Source organism: Ornithorhynchus anatinus, chromosome 4 (genome assembly GCF_004115215.2).
Source record: "Ornithorhynchus anatinus isolate Pmale09 chromosome 4, mOrnAna1.pri.v4, whole genome shotgun sequence".
NCBI classification, from domain to species: Eukaryota; Metazoa; Chordata; class Mammalia; order Monotremata; family Ornithorhynchidae; genus Ornithorhynchus; species Ornithorhynchus anatinus.
Window position 1 is genome coordinate 78,314,766 of NC_041731.1, and position 22,019 is coordinate 78,336,784.

Sequence of the window (22,019 nt, forward strand, 5' to 3'; positions counted from 1 at the left end):
CTGTTACTGATTTGTCCATTCCAAGCGCTTAGTACAGTGCTCTGTACTAAATACTATTGAATGAATGAATAAATAGAATTATAGATATATATGCATTAAAAAAGAACGTTTACAAAAGAAAGGCCAATGGATGCAGTTTAATCCGTCATTATCGGTAAATTGTGTGTTCAGAACCCTAAACTAGATTTAAGGCTCTCCTAACAATAATAATAATAATAATAATGATAATAATGGTGGTGTTTGTTAAGTGCTTACGATGTGCCAAGCACTGTTCTAAGCGCTGGGGTAGATACAAGGTAATCAGGTTGTCCCACGTGGTCCTCACAGGTTTCATCCCCCTTTTACAGATGAGCGAATTGAGGCCCAGAGAAGTGAAGTGATTTGTCCAAGGTCACACAGCGGACGCGTGGTGGAGTCGGAATTCGAACCCATGTCCTCTGAATCCCAAGCCCGTGCTCTTTCCACTGAGCCACGCTGCTTCTCTAGATTTTAGATTTCTAGATTTCTCCTAGATTTTAGAAAGGCTCTCCAATCCAATCCAATTAGAGAAGCAGCGTGGCTCAGTGGAAAGAGCATGAGCTTTGGAGTCAGAGGTCATGGGTTCGAATCCCAGCTCTGCCACTTGTCAGCTGTGTAATTGTGGGCAAGTCACTTCACTTCTCAGTGCCTCAGTGACCTCATCTGTAAAATGGGGATTAAGACTGTGAGCCCACGTGGGACAACCTGATTCCCCTGTGTCTACCCCAGCGCTTAGAACAGTGCTCTGCCCATAGTAAGTGCTTAACAAATACCAACATTATTATTAATCCGCTGCCTCCTTTCTTTGCCATGCCTTTCTTCCCCGTGAGCACGTGTGTGTTCGTGGGTGTGTTTGGAGAAGAAAGACGGCGTGCTCTTTGCCTGCGAGGAGAGGAGCGGAGGATACAGGGTGTGAAAGACGACCTGATTCCCCTGTGTCTACCCCAGCGCTTAGAACAGTGCTCTGCCCATAGTAAGTGCTTAACAAATACCAACATTATTATTAATCCGCTGCCTCCTTTCTTTGCCATGCCTTTCTTCCCCGTGAGCACGTGTGTGTTCGTGGGTGTGTTTGGAGAAGAAAGACGGCGTGCTCTTTGCCTGCGAGGAGAGGAGCGGAGGATACAGGGTGTGAAAGACAGGCTTTATGCTCTTCCACATGAAGCGACGAAGTGCAAACATCCAGGTTTCAGGTCCCAGTCTGCAGGAGATAGGGCCTGAATGGGTAGAGGTACAAGGTGCTAATGGCCTAAAGTTATGTGGACAGAGGGCAGACTCGATAAATGGAGGAGATTCCGTGGCCAGAAGCTTTTCTGTCTCGGAGCTGCCAGAGCGGAGGACTGCTGAGCTGATTTACCTCTCTGAGAGGAAAAGTGCCCCACTAGAATCCTCGTCTTCCTCTTTCTCTGCCCTCCGGCCTCCTGTTCCGGGGGATAACTCTTTCGGTAAGTGCATTCATTCATTCAATCGCGCTTACTGTGTGCAGAGCACTGTACTGAGCGCTTGGGAGAGTCTAACACAAAACAGACACATCCTTTACTGCTACTATGTCACCAATCGATCTATTTTATTAATGAGATGTACATCACCTTGATTCTATTTATCTGCTATTGTTTTAATGAGATGTTCTTTCCCTTGACTCTAATAATGTTGGTATTTGTTAAGCGCTTACTATGTGCAGAGCACTGTTCTAAACGCTGGGGTAGATACAGAGTAATCAGGTTGTCCCACGTGAGTCTCACAGTTAATCCCCATTTTACAGATGAGGGAACGGAGGCACAGAGAAGTGAAGTGACTCGCCCACAGTCACACAGCTGACAAGTGGCGGAGCTGGGATTCGAACTCATGACCTCTGACTCCCAAGCCCGGGGTCTTTCCATTCATTCATTCATTCATTCAATAGTATTTATTGAGCGTTTACTATGTGCAGAGCACTGGACTAAGCGCTTGGAATGAACAAGTCGGCAACAGATAGAGACGGTCCCTGCCCTTTGACGGGCTCACGGTCTAATCGGGGGAGACGGACAGACGAGAACGAGGGCGATAAATAGAGTCGAGGGGAAGAACATCTCGTAAAAACCGATGGCGACTAAATAGAATCGAGGCGATGTACAATTCATTAACAAAATAAATAGGGTAACGAAAATATAGACAGTTGAGCGGACGAGTACAGTGCTGAGGGGATGGGAAGGGAGAGGGGGAGGAGCAGAGGTTCTCAATGGCTATTTATTGCCATTGTTTTTGTCTGTCTCTCCCGATTAGACTGTGAGCCCGTCAAAGGGCAGGGACTGTCTCTATCTTGCTGATTTGTACATTCCAAGCGCTTAGTACAGTGCTCTGCACATAGTAAGCACTCAGTAAATACTATTGAATGAATGAATGAATGAATGATCTTACCGAACCCCACCTTTAACAACTCTGAAGCAGCGTTTCCAAGTTTGAAGGTCCTGGGAGTCGGAGGACCTGAGTTCTAATGCCAGTTTCACTGCTGACCTGCTTTGTGACCTTAGGCAAGTCCCTGAACTTCTCTGTGCCTCAGTTACCTCATCTGGAAAATGGGGATTAAGACTGTGAGCCTCATGTGGGACAGAGGCTGTGTCCAATCTGATTAGCTTGTTAGGGGCAGGAAATGTGTCTGTTATATTGTATTCTCCCAAACACTTAGTACACACAGTAAGCGCTCAATAAATACTATTGACTAACTCTACTATATCCCAGTGCAGAGTGTTTTTGATAAACTCCTTCGGGACTTAAGGTTTGTGTCTGCCAATTCTTGTCATGTGTACGTGCTCGATAAATAGCATAAATTGATTTGTTTACTGATTATAAAGGGTACTTTTGTCACTTGTCTAGAGAAGCAGCATGGCTCAGTGGAAAGAGCCCGGGCTTGGGAGTCAGAGGTCATGGGTTAGAATCCCGGCTCCACCGCTTGTCAGCTGTGTGACTGTGGGCAAGTCACTTCACTTCTCTGTGCCTCAGTGACCTCATCTGGAAAATGGAGATTAAGACTGTGAGCCTCATGTGGGACAACCTGATTCCCCTGTGTCTATCCCAGCGCTTAGAACAGTGCTTGGCACATAGTAAGCGCTTAACAAAAACCAACATTATTATTACTCTTATTCCTATTGGTCTCCCCTATTTGTTGAATATTCCTCTAGGGCGGGGACTGTCTACTGTTTTTATTGTACTATCTCAACCACTCAGTAGAGTTCTCCACAAAAAGCTGGGAAAAAATACAATCAGACCTCTGGTAGTAAAGGGCGTACTTTTCTGAAGCTTATTTTGTCTCATTCCTCATGTGCTCGTACAGTAGCTTCTTTTGGAAACATATCCACCAACTCTGTTACATTGAACTCTTCCAAGTGCTTAGGACAGTGCTCTGCACACAGTATAATAATAATAATGGCATTTGTTAAGCACTTACTATGTGCAAAGCACTGTTCTAAGCGCTGGAGAGGATACAAGGTGATCAGGTTGTCCCACGTGGGGCTCACAGTCGTAATCCCCATTTTACAGTTGAGGGAACTGAGGCCCAGACCTGCCCAAAGTCACACAGCTGACAGGCGGCGGAGTTGGGATTTGAACCCATGACCTCTGACTTCCCAGCCCGTGCTCTTTCCAGTGAGCTACGCTGCACTGTGGGCCACTGACTGATTTATTGATTCTGGCATAGCATCATTGGGTATCCAAACAGATAAGCCTTTGTCAAAAGAAATTCACCAGTTTCCCCTCACACCTTTTTCTCATTCATTCAATCGTATTTATTGAGAGCTTACTGTGTGCAGAACACTGTATTAAGCGCTTGGGAGAGTACAATAGGAGAATAAACCGACCACATTCCCGGCCCACAACCAGCTCACAGTCTGTAGTGAAAACATGGGTTGTGGGAGAGCTGAGTGCTGCTGCAGTCGAAATGATTAAGCGCTTATTGTGTGCAGAGTGCTGTACTAAGCGCTTATAATCCTTGGGTTCCCGGCAGAGTTGCTAATGAAGGAGGAGACACACTTCCTCCCCACAAGGACAGGGAAGCAGCATGGGCTAGCGGATAGACTGTGAACCCGTCACTGGGCAGGGATGGTCTCTATCTGTTGAAGAATTGTACATTCCAAGCGCTCAGTACAGTGCTCTGCACATAGTAAGTGCCCAAGAAATACTATTGAATGAATGAATGAATAGAGCTCGGCCTTGGGAGTCAGAAGGTGGTTGACCAGGACACTGAGTGTTATGAGGAGAGTGGGGTCTTAGTCAAACAATCAGTGGTGTTTACTGAGTGCTAACTGTTTATTGCTCTACTGTACAAAACAGTAGGTAGTAGACAAGATACCCATCCCACAAGGAGCTTAAAGTTTAGAGGAGAAGCTTCTGGAGAATTCTTACTGTCCTCAGAAGCAGCACGGCCTACCAGGAAGAGCATGAGCCTGGGCATCAGAGAACCCGCGTTCTCATTGCAACACCGCTGCAGTGTGACCTTGGGCAAGTCACTTAACTTCTCTGTTCTCAGTTCTCTCATCAACAAATGGATTCATTCGTTCCTTCAGGATTCGATATCTGTTCTCCCTCCTACTTAGGCAGCGAGCTCCATGTGGGGCCTGATTATCTACCCCAGGACTCAACAGATAGCAAGTGCTTAACAAATACCACCATTCTCAGTACTTCATTCATTCAATAGTATTTATTGAGCGCTTACTATGTGCAGAGCACTGTACTAAGCGCTTGGAATGGACAAGTCGGCAACAGATAGAGACGGTTCCTGCCCTTTGATGGGCTTACGGTCTAATCGGGGGAGACAGGCAGACGAGAGCAATGGCGATAAATAGAATCGAGGGGAAGAACATCTCATTAAAGCAATAGCAAATAAATAGAATCAGGGTGATGTACATCTCATTAACAAAATAAATAGGGTGATGAAAATATATACAGTTGAGTGGACGAGTACAGTGCTGAGGGGGTGGGACGGGAGAGGGGGAGGAGCAGAGGGAAAGAGGGGAGAAGAGGGTTTAGCTGCGGAGAGGTGAAGGGGGGGTAGAGGGAGCAGAGGAGAAAAAGGGGAGAGCTCAGTGTGGGAAGGCCTCTTGGAGGAGGTGAGCTCTCAGTAAGGCCGTGAAGAGGGGAAGAGAGTCAGTTTGGCGGAGGTGAGGAGGGAGGGCGTTGCGGGACAGCGGGAGGACGTGGCCCGGGGGTCGACGGCGGGATAGGCTAGACCGGGGGACGGTGAGGAGGTCGGCGGCGGAGGAGCAGAGCGTGCAGGGTGGGCGGTGGAAAGAGAGAAGGGAGGAGAGGTAGGAAGGGGCAAGGGGGTGGACAGCCTTGAAGCCGAGAGTGAGAAGTTTTTGTTAAATAATATATAGAAATGTGCCCAGTGCTGAGGGAGGGGAAAGGGGAAGAGCAGAAGGTGGAGGGTTGGGGGGGAACTCCCAGGCCCGGGCTTTGGCCCCTAGGCCACGATGCTTCCCTGCTTCGCTCCCCAATCCGCTCCCCGATTTGTTCCGTGGTCTGTCCAGTGAGCCCCAGCAAGGAGATCAAGATCGTGTCGGCCGTGAGGAGGAGCAGTATGAGCAGCTGTGGGAGCAGCGGTTATTTCAGCAGTAGCCCCACCCTCAGCAGCAGCCCGCCGGTCCTCTGTAACCCCAAGTCGGGTAAGTCTGCTTCTCCCTTCTGGGGCCTGGAGCACTTGGATGGAGCCAGCCGGGCTCTGGAAGAGCACCGGGAGGGTGTGGCTGTGGCACATTCTATCCATCAGTGGCATTGAGCGCTTTCTGGGTACGGACTACTTACTGAGCGCTTGGGAGAGTACAGTACGACAGAGTTGATAGGACACATTCCCTGCCCGTGACAAACAGCGAGCGCCCGTCGTTTATTCATTCATTCACTAGTATTTATTGAGCGCTTACTATGTGCAGAGCACTGTACTAAGCGCTTGGAATGTACAAGTCGGCAACAGATAGAGACAGTCCCTGCCCTTTGACGGGTCTAATCGGGGGAGCCGGGCAGACGAGAACAGTGGCGATAAATAGAGTCGAGGGGAAGAACATCTCATAAAAACAATGGCAACTAAATAGAATCAGGATGATGTACATCTCATTAAACAAAATAAATAGGGTGATAAAGATATATACAGTTGAGTGGATGAGTACAGTGCTGAGGGGGTGGGACAGGAGAGGGAAAGGGGGGAGAAGAGGGTTTAGCCGCAGAGAGGTGAGCCCGTCATCGGGCAGGGGTGGTCTGTCTCTCTCTGTTGCCCAACTGTACATTCCAAGCGCTTAGTACGATGCTCTGCACATAGCGCTCAATAAATACTATTGAAGGAATACAGTACCCTGCACACAGTAAGCGCTCAATAAATCCGATTGAATGAAAGAACGAGAGAGGCGTCGTGGCCTAGTGGGTAGAGCACAGGCCTGGGAGTCAGGCCTGGGTTCTCATCCCGGCTCGGCTGCTTGTCCGATGTGTGACCTTGGGCAGGTCACTTGGCTTCTCTGTGCCTTTCTTACCTCATCTGTAAAATGGGGATTAAGACCGTGAGCCCCTTGTGGGACAGGGACCGTGCTCAACCTGATTGTCTCTTACAGCAGTGCTTCTACTGGAGCTTGGGACTGGCTGCTAGAGGGGGCTTCGGCCTCCTGGACCTGGCAGCCTGACAGCACTTTCAGGACTCGGGATTGCGTCCGTTTATTGTTATATTGGGCTCTCCCGAGCTCTTAGAACAGTGCTCTGAGCACAGTAAGTGCTCGATAGATACGACTGACTGATTGACTCTAGGGGCCTGAAAAGGAGGAAGTTGAAGAGGGACCCACTCGATCGATCGATCGGTGGTATTTGTTGAGTGCTAACTCCGGTGGGGCGGAGGCGGGTGCGGGGAGGAATGAGGTTGGGATCGTGGGGACTGGGGTGGCGGCAAGGTCCAGAGTGGCCCGAAGCTGGGTGCTTGGCAGAAGCGGGCCCTGGGCGCTCCGCTCAAGTGACGTTATCCTTGACTCCTCTCTCTCATTCAACCCACAGTCAATCCGTCACCAAATCCTGTCGGTCCCACCTTGACGACATCGCTAAAATCCTCCCTTTCCTCTCCATCCAAACTGCTATCCCGTTAATACGATCACTCAACGTATCCCCCCTTGATTACCGCATCAGCCCCTTGCTGACCTCCCAGCCTCCTGTCTCTCCCCACTCCAGTCCACACTTCACTCCGCTGCCCGGATCATCTTTCTATAGAAACGTTCGGGACATGTCACCCCCCTCCTCAAAAATCTCCACTGGTTGCCCATCCACCTCTGTATCCAACAAAAACCCCTCACCACTGGCTTTAAAGCTCTCCATTCCCTCACCCCGTCCTACCTCACCTCGCTTCTCTCCTTCTACAACCCAGCCTACACAATTTGCTCCTCTAATGCTAACGTTTTTGCTGTTCCCTGATCTCGCCTGTCTCACCGCTGAACCCGGCCACATCCTGCCTCTGGCCCGGAACGCCCTCCCTCCTCAAATCCGACAGACAAATACTCTTGCCCCCTTCAAAACCTTATTGAAGGACATAATAAATGTGTGACGAAGCCCCACTTTTCCTCATCCCTCACTCCCTTCTGCGTCACCTTTGCTCTTCCCCCTCCTCCCCACCCTCAAACGGCCTCACGGCACTTATGTATAAATTAGTAAATTAATTTTATTTATTTTTATGGGTGTTTGTCTCCCTGCCCCCTTAATAATAATAATGTTGGTATTTGTTAAGCGCTTACTATGTGCCGAGCACTGTTCTAAGCGCTGGGGGGGATACAGGGTAATCAGGTTGTCCCACGTGAGGCTCACAGTCTTACAGATGAGGTCACTGAGGCCCAGAGAAGTGAAGTGACTTGCCCATAGTCACACACCTGACGAGTGGCAGAGCCAGAATTCAAACCCATGACCTCTGGTCCCAAGCCCGGGCTCTTTCCACTGAGCCACGCTGCTTCTCTGTGACAAATGCCTTTAGCTGTGAGCTCGTTGTGGGCTTGCAACTACCTCTGCTCTTAGTACAGTGCCCGGCACATAGTAAGCGCTTAGTAAACACCACTTAAAAAAACCCCCTGCAGAATCCCTGAAGCATAGAAAAGGTTAATATTTTTAGAATATTTCCACTTTGGAAAATATCTCCTTTACATAGTTGGCCTTGGATGAGGAAGAGGTCATATTTTCCCCTATGCAGTGTCTCAGATTTGCTATGCATAAGTAAATCAGTCAGATTTGAAAAGTAGTTACCATCTCCCACCCAAAGAAATCAATGCCAAAAACCGTTCCCTAGCTGATCATCCTTAACTTGCCTTTTCCATATACGGCATATAAAACGCATGACTGTTACCTCAGCCGAATTCATGCCTGCAGAAGGAAACCAGGTGCCTCTTGAAATATTTTCTTTGCTAACTTGAGAACGATTGGCTGGGACAATAAAATTTTGTGTGCTTCACTTCAGAAATATTAAAATAAATCTAGATTTAAATCAACGAGGCACCGAAACAATCTCTTGCTGTTCTGGCTATCTGTAGGGGAACGACTGGCCGGAGGAGAAATTTATGGCTGCTGTTCTTGGAAAGGATTTCTCAGAAGAATAGGAAGCTGTAGCAGGACCTCAGACAAGAATGTAGCGTAAACTAAGCTCATCACATGTAGAACTGGGACTTTTCTCTTGTACAGAGCGGCAACGTGGCATAGTGGAAAGAACACAGACCTGGGAGTCAGGATCTGGGTTCTAGTCCCGACTCCATCACTTAGTAAAGTAATTGCGCTTATTTGTTAAGCGCTTATTATGTGCGTGGCACTGTACGAGGCGCTGGGATAGGTATGAGGTAACTGGGTTGGATACAGTCCCCGTCATACATAGGGTGCACAGTTTTAGTCCCCATTTTCCAGAAGATGTAACCGAGGCTCAGAGAAGCAAAGTGACTTGACCAAGGTCCCACAACAGACTTGTGGCGGAGCTGGGATTAGAACTCAGTCCTTCTGGCTCCAAGGACCGTGCTCTACCCTATGAGAAGCAGTGTGGCTCAGTGGAAAGAGCACGGGCTTTGGAGTCAGAGGTCATGGGTTCGAATCCCAGCAGGCCACTTGTCAGCTGTGTGACTTTGGGCAAGTCACTTAACTTCTCGGTGCCTCAGTTACCTGTGAAATAGGGATTAAGACTGTGAGGCCCACGTGGGACAACCTGATTCCCCTGTGTCTACCCCAGCGCTTAGAACAGTGCTCGGCACATAGTAAGCGCTTAACAAATACCAACATTATTATTACCCACTAAGCCACCTATCACTTTAATGCCGTGTGACTTTGGGCAAGACATTTGGCTTCTCTGTGCCTCAGTTTCCTCATCTGAAAAGTGGAGATCCAATAACTGTTCTCTCTCCCCTTTAGAAAGCGAGTCCCATGTGGAACAGGGTTTATGTCTAACCCGATTGATTTTTATCCACCCCAACGCTTAGAAGCGTTCTGGACGCGTAGCGTTCAACAAATACAATAATACCGATCATAATTTTAAAAAAGATGATGAACTGGTTGTAAGAAGCCTTTACCTTAAAAGACAATTATTCCCAAGGCACAGATTTTCCTTCGGTGTTTCCCTTCTGTTAGAGAAACTGTCAATGGCCGGCACTGTCACTGACCCTCAGGCTCTTGGGTCATTCATTAGTATTTATGGAGCGCTTACTATGTGCAGAGCACTGTACTAAGCGCTTGGAATGTACAAATTGGTAACAGATACAGTCCCTGCCCTTTGACGGGCTTACGGTCGAATCGGTCTGATATCCAAGAGGCCCGTTCTTTTTCTGCTGGGCCTTCTCCCTCATCAGCCCCAGCAAAACCTGGGAGAGTTTGACCAGCTCCGGTTTCCGTCGGGTTAATGGTGAGATACTAAACAGCCAAGAAATGACAGTTTTCCTTCAAGAACAGGCCAAGGTGAATAAAAACAAGCAAACTACAGTCTCCATTTTCCGAGTTTCCTATTGGTTTACAGCAAATTATTGGTTTACAGCAAATGACCCAAACAGTACTAAATCGGTCGCCTTCCCTCAGCCTGTGAGCCTAATGTGAGATAGAGACTGTCCTACCTGATTACCTGATTAACTGGTATTTACCACAGCCCTTAATTCATTCAATAGTATTTCTTGAGCGCTTACTATGTGCAGAGCACTGTTCTAAGCGCTGGGGTAGATACAGGGTATTCAGGTTGTCCCCCGTGGGGGTCACAGTTAATCTCCATTTTACAGATGAGGGAACTGAGGCACAGAGAAGTTAAGTGACTTGCCCACAGCCGCCAGCTGATAAGTGGCAGAGCGGGGATTTGAACACATGACCTCTGACTCCCAAGCCCGGGCTCTTTCCACTGCGCCACGCTGATGTGCAGAGCACTGTACTAAGCGCTTGGAACATAGAGTTCAGCAACAGATAGAGACGATCTCTGCCCAATGACGGGCTTACAGCATTATCGGCTTAATGCTTGCCTCATAGTAAGTGCTTAAAAAATACCTTAAAGGAATCATTTATTGAGTGCTTACTGTCAGTAGAACACTGTACTAAGCGCTTGGGAGAATATAATAGATCTATAAACCAATCTATAAATCGTCTATTATAGATTACTTATTTGTAGTAATGTTTGTTTCCCCATTTAGACTGTAAGCTTGCTGTGGGCCGATAATGTGTCTATTATATTGTACTCTCTCAAATGCTTAGTATAGCGCTCTGCACACAGTAAGCAGCGCCGCTCAGCAGAAAGAGCATGGGCTTGGGAGTCATAGGTCATGGATTCGAATCCCTGCTCTGCCACTTGTCAGCTGTGTGACTGTGGGCAAGTCACTTCACTTCTCTGTGCCTCAGTTACCTCATCTGTAAAATGGGGATTAAGACTGTGACCCTCATGTGGGACAACCTGATTACCCTGTATCTACCCCAGGGCTTAGAACAGTGCTCGGCACATAATAAGCGCTTAAATGCCAACATTATTAGTAAGCACTCGATAAGTACTGTTATCCCCCCCCCCCCCCCCCCCCGCCGGCCACAGGGGATTACGGTCTAGTGGGGGGAGTTCTAGCTAACTTCAGATTGTCTTTGTATGAAAGAGAGTGATGGTGGTGGATTTTTTTTTTATTTGTTATTTTGAATGCAATGCTGAGCTCTTTAGAAAATATAGACTGTCAAGTCCCTTTGGCTCCCTGTGCTAGGAGGTGAAAGTGAAAGTCAAGATGGGAGGTTGTGTTGTTTGTAGAAAAGTCACTGGAGATAAGAGGGATCGGGACTGTAATGGGGAATCTAGACTTCTGCCAGCTGCCCATCAATAAATATTGGGTGCTTACTCTATACACAAGAACGGAGGGACGAACTAGGCACTTGGGAAAATTTAGTTAGAAATAAAAGGTATAGTGGCTAGAGCACGGGCCTGGAAGTCAGAAGGTCATGGTTTCTAATCCCGGCTCTGCCATTTGTCTGTTGTGTGACCTTGGGCAAGTTACTTTACTTCTCTGGGCCTCAGTTACTTCATCTGTAGAGAAGCAGCATGGCTCAGTGGAAAGAACCCGGGCTTGGGAGTCAGAGGTCATGGGTTCAAATCCCAGCTCTGTCACTTGTCAGCCCTGTGACTGTGGGCAAGTCGCTTAACTTCTCTGTGCTTCAGTTACCTCATCTGTAAAATGGGGATTAACTGTGAGCCTCACGTGGGACAACCTGATTCCCCTGTATCTCCCCCAGCGCTTAGAACAGTGCTCTGCACATAGTAAGCGCTTAACAAATACCAGCATTACTATCCGTAAAATGAGGATTGAGACTGCGAGCGCTGTGTGGGACTGGGACTGTGTCTGACCCGATTTGCTTATCCACCCGAGCGCTTATTAGAGTGCCTGGCACATAGTAAGTGCTTAACAAATACCACAATTATTATTATAAAAGATATGGTCCCTGCCTTCAGGAGTTTTGCATTCTAGTTTGAGAGACAGGCAAACCCAAATTGCAAACATACAGTAGGTACAAGCATTCTGATGATTGTATTTTATGTTTGTTGCCTTTGCTAGAGAGTAAACTCCTTGTAGTTAGGGAACATTTCTTTCAGTTGTATTTTCCCCACTGCCTAGTATAGTGCAGTACCATTAATAATAATAATAATAATAATAATAATAATAATAATAAATCCTCAAGGTATGACCCAAGGAGATTAGGATTAATAATAATGAATAATTAGGGTATTTGTTAAACACTTACTATGTGCCAGGCACTGTTCTAAACACAGAAGGATTGAATCCCCATTTTGCATATGATGGAACTGAGGCACAGAGAAGTGGAGTGTCTTGCCTAAAGTCACACAACAGACATATGGCAGAGTCAGGATTAGCACCCAGGTCCTCTGACTCTAGGGACCATACTCTTTCCAGCAGGCCACACTGCATCCCTGGGATTAGTTGGGGACAAATGCCCCTGATCTGGGATCGTTTCTCTCTCTTAAGTGCCAAGATCATCAGGTTGGACACAGTCCATGTCCCAAGTGGGGCTCGTAGTTTTAATCCCCATTTGGCAGATGAGGAAACTGAGGCACAGAGAAGTGGCAGTGACTTGCCCAAGGTCACCTAAGACAAGTGGCAGAGTCGGAATTAGGACAGGGCTCTATCCACTGGGCCACACAGCTTTCTTGGGATTAGTTGGGGAAGGATGCCCCTGTGCCGGGGTCTGTTTTTCTCTCCTCTAGAGCAAACGTGGGTGGTCGCTTCAGGTCAGGAGGCAGTTTAGATAGGGGCAAACCCTGGCTAGACTCAGAAAGGAGCATAAACTCTCAATAAATGCTATTGATTGGACAGATTTGAAGTAACAAATTCTCCAGTACATTCCTTGCCTTTTTTTTTTCTCCCAGTGTTGAAGAGACCCGTCACTTCTGATGAACTGCTGGCCCCTGGGGCCCCCTATGCAAGGAAGACTTTCACCGTAGGTTCTTCTTTGGAAACTACTAGTCCCTGACTGTATTGCCCTCATCTTCTCCCCTGTTCTCTCTCCTTCCCTCCAGGCTCGCATCTCCTCCTGCCTTTAGGACATCTCTACAGGGATGTCCTCCCACCACCTCAAACTTGTCCAAAACAGAGCTCCTTATCTTCCCACCCAACCCCTGTCCTCTCCAAAACTTTCCCTTCACAACCATCCTTCCCATCTTACTAGCCCGTAACTTTGGTGTCATTCTTGACACCATTCAACCCCCATGTCCAATCCATCACCAAATCCTGCTGGTCTCACCTTCACAACATCGCCAAGATCCCCTCTTTCCTCTCCATCCAGTTTGCTTCCACGTTAGTGTATTCACTCATCCTATCCCACCTAGATTACTGCATCAGCCTTCTTTCTGACCCCCCAACCTCCTACTTCTCCCCACTCCAGTCCATACTTCACCGTGCTGCCCAGATTGTCTTTCTACAGAAATGGTCGTGGCATGTCGCCCGCCCCCCTCAAAAATCGCCAGTGGTTGCTTATCCACCTCTGTATCAAACAAAAACTCCTCACTATTGGCTTTAAAGCTCTCCATCACCTTGCCCCCTCCTACCTTACCTCCCTTCTCTCCTTCTACAACCCAGCTCGCACACTTCACTGCTCTGGTGCTAACCTTCTCACTGTTCTTCGATCTCCCCTGTCTCACCGCCGACCCCTCGCCCACGTTTTGCCTCTGAAACGCCCTCCCTCCTCAAAACCTCCAGACAGTCACTCTCCCCCCCACCCTTCAAAACGCATCTCCTCCAAGAAGCCTTCCCAGACTAAACTCCGCTTCCCTTCCACATCACCCTGGCTCGTTCCCTTTGCTCTTCCCCCCACTCTGACCCACAGCACTTACGTATATATCTGTAATTTCATTTAAATTGATGCCTGTTGAATTGATGTCTTGATGCCTGTTTACTTGTATCGACGTCTGTCTCCACCCCCTAGACCGTGAAGTCTTGTGGGCAGGGATTGTCTCTCTTTATTGCTGTACTGTAACTGTAATACAGTGTTCTGCACACAGTTACCGCACAGTAAATATGATCGAATGAATAAATTGAATGGGTTTCTGGTGGATGCTGCTGGGAAAATGACAAGCTGATTGTGCTTGTGTTGGGTCTTAGTATGGCCCAGGGAATAGAGCATGGGCCTGGGAGTCAGAAAGACCAGGGTTGTAATCCTAGCTCTGCCACTTGGCTGTTTACACTTGAGGAAACTGAAGCACAGAGAAGTAAAGTAACTTGCCCAGGGTCACCAAGCAAAAGCAATTGGGAAGAGCTGGAATTAGAACCCAGGTCCTCTGACTCCCAGAGGACCAAACATGCAGAGCACTTTACAAAGCACAGTCTAGAGGGGGAGACAGGCATTGATATAAATATTGACATATAATTATGGATATGTACATGAGTGTTGGCGGGGGGTGAATGAAGGGAGTAAGTCAGGGCAATGCAGAATGGAGTGGAAGAAAAAGAAAAGGGTTTAATTAGGGAAGGCCTCATGGGGAAAATGTGCTCTGAAAGTGGGTAGAGTAATTGTCAGATATGACGAGATGCCTGTCAGAGATCGGTGGCGAGATAGATTGTGGTACCGTGAGTAGGTTGGCATTAAAAGAGCGAAGGAGAAGGGATGGTCGACAGGGTTGAAGGCAGCTGAAAGGTTGAGGAGGATTAGGATGGAGTAGAGGCCGTCGGATCTGGCAAAGAGGAAATCATCTGTGACCTTTGAGAGGGCGGTTTCTGTGGAGTGAAGGGGACAGAAGCCAGATTGGAGGGAATTAAGGAGAGAATTTGAGGAGAGGAATATAGAGAAGCAGCATGGCCCGGTGGATAGATCACAGGCCTGGGAGTCAGAACGACCTGGGTTTTAATCCTGGCTCTGTCACTTTTCTTGTGTGTGTACCTGGGCAAGCCATTTACCTTCACTGTGCCTCAGTTACCTCGTCTGTAAAATGGGGATTAAGTCCGTGAGCCGGGACAAGGACCGTATCCAACCCAGTTTCTTTGTATCTTCCCCAGGGCTTAGGACAGTGCCTGGCACATAGGAAGTGCTTAACAAATGCTACAGTTATTACTGAGACAGAGGGTGTAGACAACTCGCTCATGGAGTTTGGAGAGGAATGGTAGGCGGGGGATGGGGCGGTAACTGGAGGGAACCGTGGGGTCAAAGAAGGGTTTTTTTTTAAGAGAGGGGAGACATGAGAGCTGTGGATAAGAAGCCATTGGAGAGTGAACAGTTGAGGATGACAGGGAGGGAGGGAAGGAGGGAGCGGCCAGTGTGTTTTGATCAGGTGCGGAGGGCAGGGCCCGATGCACAGGTGGAGGGGGTGGATTTGAGAGGAGGTGGAAGATCTTCTCTTGAGATACTGCTAGGAAAGATGGGAGAATAGAAGGAGGGGCAGGAGGAGGGAGGGACTAGAGAGGGGCAGGGGAGATTTTAGGGAGCTCTGTGGGACATGTGGGGCACTACCTGGCACATAGATAGCACTTAGCAAATGCCATAAAAAATGAAATCCTCAGGCAGTCTTTGTAAAAGAGCAATAATTGTGATTATTCATTTATTCGATTCATTCAATCATATTTATTGAGCGCTTGGAAAGTACAGTTTGGCAACAGTTAGAGACAATCCCTACCCAACAGCGGGTTCAGAGTCTAGAAATCAGCATGCTGACATTTTAACTCTGCTTTTTCCACAGTGTTCAATCAATCATATTTATTGAGTGCATACTATGTGCAGAGCACTGTACTAAACGCTTGGGATAGTACAACAGAATTAGCAGACTTTTATTAACTCAAATGTGCGAATCGCCCTTCCCTCTTGACTGACAACTAGATACTAAGAAATGTTCAGGCCATTTGCGAGAGTGGCAAACTTGGGAAAAAGGAGGAAATAAGGAAAGCAAAACAAAGCCTTGCTAAAACTATGGATCCACTCCCGCGATGGCCGATGGAGGTGGGGCGTTCTGGGAGAGATGTGTCCATGGAGTCGCTCTGAGTCGGAAACGACTCGACAGCGTAAGACAAAGACAGCAAAGGGAAACTGCTTTGGAGGGCTCTTATTCTTGATTCTATCTATTGCTATTGTTCTTGTCTGTCCGTCTCCCCCGATTAGACTGTAAGCCCGTCAAAGGGCAGGGACTGTCTTCCAAGCGCTTAGTACAGTGCTCTGCACGTAGTAAGCGCTCAATAAATACTATTGAATGAATGAATTGAATGAACTAGCAAAAATGCTCCTATCCTCTAGACTGTAAGCTTGTTATGGGCGGGGAACGTGTCCACTGATTCTGTTGCTCTATGCATAGTAAGCGCTCAAGAAGGAAGGAAGGAAGTGCCCGGAGGTTCCTGACTCTCATATCCCATTTGGCGTGTTCTAGATTGTTGGTGACGCAGTAGGGTGGGGCTTTGTCGTAAGAGGAAGCAAGCCATGTCACATTCAGGCCGTGGATCCCAGCGGCCCTGCAGCAGCGGCTGGAATGAAGGTACCCTTTTTTTTATATATATATAAAACTGACTTCCTGCTTCTCTTCCTTGTCTCAATCCCCATCTCTAGTACCTCAGTCTCTATCAAGAGTCGGGATATCTCCTTCCCTGCCCCTCCTTCCCACTTTCCAATGCCCACACTCACACACACGCACACACAGACTTTCTCTCACACTCTCTCACATTCATTCAGTGAATGTGAATTCATTCAATTCATTCAACTCCCATTCGTTTCAATATGCTTTGAAAGTTGTCTCAACTCCCATTCACTTCAATATGCTTTGAAAGTTGTGTTTTCAAACGCCTGTAGCCTTCATTTGGGTTGAGTTCTCTCACCGCCACCCGGTTCTTAAGTCGCGGGGCCAAGGATCAAGTCTGCCCACCCCTACGGCATGGATATGCTCCCCGCGTCCTCACAACTGTATATGGATCTGCCATAGTATTGTCAGATGTGTGGAGGGTCTTCCCTTCTGTCCCAAGACAATTACCGTCTCTGGTATTTTATCTAGCCAATACCGCTTGTAGGAAGGGGTACAAATGGTCCGTCCAAGGCATAAAGACGTTGCCCTTCCTTTAAGAGGAACTGAGGCACAGAGAGGTGAAGTGACCTTAGGGCGGATCACTACTTCTCTGGGCCTCAGATACCTCATCTGTCAAATGGGGATCAAGAGTGTTAGCCCCCATGGGGGACAGGGATTGTGTCCAACCTGATTACTTTGTATCTATTCCAGCGTTCAGAACAGTTCTTGGCACTGGTTGAGTCCTTACTATTATTATTATTATCGTTTTTTATAAATTAATAATGTTGGTATTTAATAATGTTGGTATTTGTTAAGCGCTTACTATGTGCAGAGCACCGTTCTAAGCGCTGGGGTAGACATAGGGGAATCAGGTTGTCCCACGTGGGGCTCACTCACAGTCTTAATCCCCATTTTGCAGATGAGGTAACTGAGGCACAGAGAAGTTAAGTGACTTGCCCACAGTCACACAGCTGACAAGTGGCAGAGCTGGGATTCGAACTCATGACCTCTGACTCCAAAGCCCGTACTCTTTCCACTGAGCCACGCTGCTTCTCTAATTACTCCTAGAAATGTTGTGAATGCAGGACTGGCTTACCTTGGGCTCTGTCATTAATTCCAAAAGCTTTTCCTTTAGTCACTTGAGAATAAAAGGTCATTGCTTGTGAGTTGCTCCTAGAAATGTTGTGAATGGAGGACTAACTTACCTTTGGCTCTGTCATTAATTCCAAGGGCTTTTCCTTTAGTCACTTGAGAGAAAATGGTCAAAGAGACATTTGAGCAGGATGACATTTTTAGGTCCAGTTTCTTCTTTTCTGGATGCAGCGCTAGAAAGAAGGAAGAAAGAAGGCTGTGACTACTTAGAATGGCTGCCTGCCTGGAGGCAGCAGGTTTGGTAACCTCTCAGAAGGCCAGGACCCTGAGGAGAGCAGCATGATAGGGATTTCTGAGAGAAAATTGAACACGAGCTGTGACTTGACACGTATGGTACAGCAGGGATTTTAATCAGTTACAGCTTTTGGAATTGGTTTAGACTCCTATTCGGCTTTATCTTCACTTCAGTCGGTGGAACGACGGCACTTCCAGAGGCTAAACTCTTCCCGCCTCCCCTTTACTCTCCTTCTCTACGGGGAGCGCCGGGACACTTTGAATCGGAGTGCTGGATCGGTTTGGTTGTCAACTCTGGACTGATACTTGAACATATCCCCGCCCACACCGGGCTCACCCTATTCACTCACTCGTATTTATTGAGTGCTTACTGTGTGCAGAACGCTGTACTGAGCGCTTGGAAGAGTTCAATATAACAGTAAACAGACACATTCCCTGCCCGCGAAGGGCTTAGAGTCTAGAGGTGGGTTTACAGTCTAGAAAGGCTGTTACAGTCTGTTGATCCATGGCATTTACCTCTACCATCTTGGATTATGCTATCGAATAGTAGGGAAGGATTTCTACTGATAGGGTGCCCGAGAATGTGTCATTACTGGATTCTGTTGTATTGTACTCTCCCAAGCGCTCAGAACGGTGCTCAGCACATAATAAGCGCTCAATCAATGCCATTGATTGATTGATATGCCACTCCTCACAGTCTGTCTTCACTTAACCTGAGCAAGTCACTTAATTCTCTGTTCCTCAGTTTCCTCCTTTAAAATGGGGTTTCGATACCTGTTCTCCCTCCTACGTAGACTGCGAGACCAATGAGGGACGGTGTCTGACCTGATTATCTTGGATCCAGAGTGTTTCCAGGGCTCTACCAGTCTCAACTACGGGAAGGAGGGTCAAATAGGGCCCGTTCCTAGCTTGGCCAGGGGCTAGCGAGTAGAAAGCAATCTGTTACAAACTTACCTGTGCTGGGCAGCAGCTGCACGGGAAAGAGTTGAGGGAGGAGACTCACATTTCCCGCACAGAAGGAGGCAGTGGTAAAGCACTTCCGTATTTTGACCAAGAGAAATCTACGGATCCACTACCAGAACGATTGCAGATGGAGGTGGGGTGTTCTGGAAGAGATGTGTCCACGGCATCACTATGGGTCAGAGACGACTCGACGGCATAAGACAAGACTCCAGTACTTGCCACGTAGTAAACGCTTAACAAATACCACTATTATCGTCATTATTATTCACTTGATAAGGCCTATGAAGACAATGGACAAGACGGGGCAGGATAAAATGTGACTTAAAAATTCAGAGATGCACAACTTCAAAGGACACCATGTAGGTCCAGGAAGGCAGTTGTGGGAACAGCCCATCCTAGTGTCTGGCAAACAGGAAAGAGGGTGACTCTCTTTGAGCACATTGTGAGTGCAAGCAGCAATAATAAGGGAAATGACGTGGCCTGGTGAATACAGTGCGGGACTGGGAGTCAGAAGGACCTGGGTTCTAATCTCAGCTCCACCACTTGTGGGCTGTGTGACCGTGGGCAAGTCATTTCAGTTCTGTGCCGTATTCCTTATCTGCAAAATGGAATTAATAATAATAGTTGTGGTATTTGTTGAGCACTTACTATGTGCCAGGCACTAGACTAAACTCTGGGGCGGATACAAGCAAATCGGGTTGAACGCGGTCGCTGTCCCATGTGGAGCTCACGATCTCATCCCCATTTTACAGATGAGGTAAGTGAGGCACAGAGAAGTGAAGTGACTTGCCCAGCAGATAAGTGATGGAATTGGGATTCAAACCCCTCATCTTCTGACTCCCAGGCCTGTGCTTTATCCACTATGCTGGTGAACCCCATGTGGGACATGGACTGGTTCCCACCTGCTTCACTTGTATCTTCCCCAGTGCTTACTTAGTACAGTGCCATGGAACATCATAAGCACTTAACAAATGCAGCAATAATAGTAATAGTAATAATAATAATAAGGCTATTAAGAACTTGCAATGTGCCCAGTGCTTTATTAAGCACTGGATTAGATACAAGATATGGACACAGTCCCCACCCTTAAAGTCCCCACAGTCCCTTAAAGTCTAAGGGAGACGGAGAACAGGTGTTTAATCCTCCTTTTACAAATCAGGAAACTGAGGGGCCGAGAAATTAACTGATTTTTCCAAGGCCACACACAGACTGCAAGTGGCAGAAGGAGGGTAGGGCCCAGGTCTCTTAGCTCCCCGGTACATGGAACAGGGGAACCGCTGAAGCTATAAAGAGTAACTTTTACAAATAGTGATTGCTCTCGATAATGTGTATGTTTGTGTGTGTGTGTGTTTTGCATCATCTCTGGCAAGCGATCTCAGAAATTAAATAGGTGGATGGCAGAAAAGATGAGGAGGAAAATCAGAATGGGAGGGGGGGAGTAATGCTCACAAACTGGACAAGTGGACCACCATTCATTCATTCTATCCAGAGCACTGTACTAAACACTTGGGAAAGTACAATACAACAATGAACGGTGACAGTCGAGACTCTAAATGGATTTACTGTCGCATCTGGGTCCGGGTTGCATGAATGCCGAGACACCTCAGCCTTGAGTCAAAGACCCAGAATACGCCCCTGGAGAAGGCAAAGGGAGTCTGCCAGGGCAAGGAGACTTGCAGGATGGGGGTGGGCAGGGCAGAGGAAGGGGCCTTTTCGTGGTGGGACACAGGAGGGACGCCTAGAGGGAATTGGCCGGGACCAAAAAGGGCAAAAATCTGACCGGTAGCCAAGGTGGAGGATTTCATTTTGTAACGGAGCTCTTGGCTGCAGGAAGCACGTTGAGTTTGATTCCACAGAGAGAGATCCCATATAACTCGCTTTTGGATATGAACCCCATGCTGTCTCTTTTGTTTATGAGACCTGAGGCGGCTCATTTCAGGACTTGAGCATCTTTAATTTCCTCTCCCTGCCATGGTGCTGGAAAAGGTGTTTGTACTCCAGCTAATTGTGTCATTGGGTTTAGGAAAGAAGGCGGTGAACCCAATTCGGTTTAAGACCTTAAAGGCCCCCAACCAGCCCTCTTCCTTCTACTCCTCATTTCTTTCCCACTGGGACCAGCTTCTCTCCTAATACTAACCTACCTACTGCCTTATTCTTGTCTCCGTCACCATCGATCCCGTGATGGCGACCTCCCTCCTCCCCCTTCACATCCGACAAACTATTCTCTCCATCTTCAAAGCCTTACTAAAATTAAATTTCCTCCAGGAAGCCTTTCCTGACTAATCTGACTCATCTCCTCACCCGATTTCTTCCCACTGTGTCACCTATGTACTTGAGGATTCCCGCAATTCTCAGATACTCAGATCCCCACCCTACCACTTATATACATATTGTTAAATTTGGTTGTCTTCCTCCCCCTCAAGATTGTAAGTTGTTCAAGGGCAGGGATCGTGTCTGCTAACAGAGAAGCAGCATGATCCTTTAGAGGATAGAGCCCGCGAGTCAGAAGGACCCAGGTTTGAATTCTGACTCCTCTGCTTGTCTGCTGTGTGATCGTGGGCAAGACACTTCACTCCTCTGAGCCTCAGTTACCTCATCTGTAAAATGGGGATTAAAATTGTGAGCCCCATATGGGATTGGGGCTGTGTCCAACCTGATTAGCTTGTTTCTTAGAACAGTGCTTGACTCATAGTAAGCGCTTAAAAAGAAAGGTATTTGTTGAGCGCTTAACTATGTGCCAGGCATTGTACTAAGTGCTGGGGTGGATACAAGCAGGTGGTGTTGGACATAGTAAATGCCATCATTATTATTATTGTAGTCTCCCATTGTTTTGCACAGAGTAAGTGCTCAATAAATGCTATTAGTTGATTGATTGACAGGAGTAGGAGTACCATCCCATAACGAAGTCAGTGCCTTCTCTAGCAAATGATGGTTTATTAAACCTGTATTATGCCAGAGCTCAGACACAAGAAGTTCACTGTTCTGTCTGAGACAGGGACTGGTTTTGATCTGTGAGCCCACTGTGGGCAGGGAATGTGTCAGTTTACTGTTGTATTGTACTCTCTCTTAGTCCAGTGTCCCAGTAAGCACTCAATAAATACGACTGAATGAATGACTGGATCTACCACAGCGCTTCACACAGTTCCTGACCCTTAGTAGGAGTTTAATAAATCCCATCCTTACTACTCAGGGTTCTAGACTGTAA

At 47.5% G+C, this 22,019-nt stretch overlaps 1 protein-coding gene across 2 annotated transcripts in view; it reads left to right on the forward strand.

Moving 5' to 3' along the window:
* DEPTOR (DEP domain containing MTOR interacting protein) overlaps window positions 1–22,019 on the forward strand; it is a 149,822-nt gene that overhangs the window by 106,356 nt on the left and 21,447 nt on the right. The window contains exons 6-8 of one of the 2 annotated variants that reach the window (XM_029063527.2): window positions 5,520–5,654; window positions 12,863–12,933; window positions 16,340–16,444. In XM_029063527.2, coding sequence (XP_028919360.1) covers window positions 5,520–5,654; window positions 12,863–12,933; window positions 16,340–16,444 — 311 coding nt within the window. The remainder of the gene's footprint in view (window positions 1–5,519; window positions 5,655–12,862; window positions 12,934–16,339; window positions 16,445–22,019) is intronic. The other variant, XM_039911842.1, reaches the window with a different exon arrangement.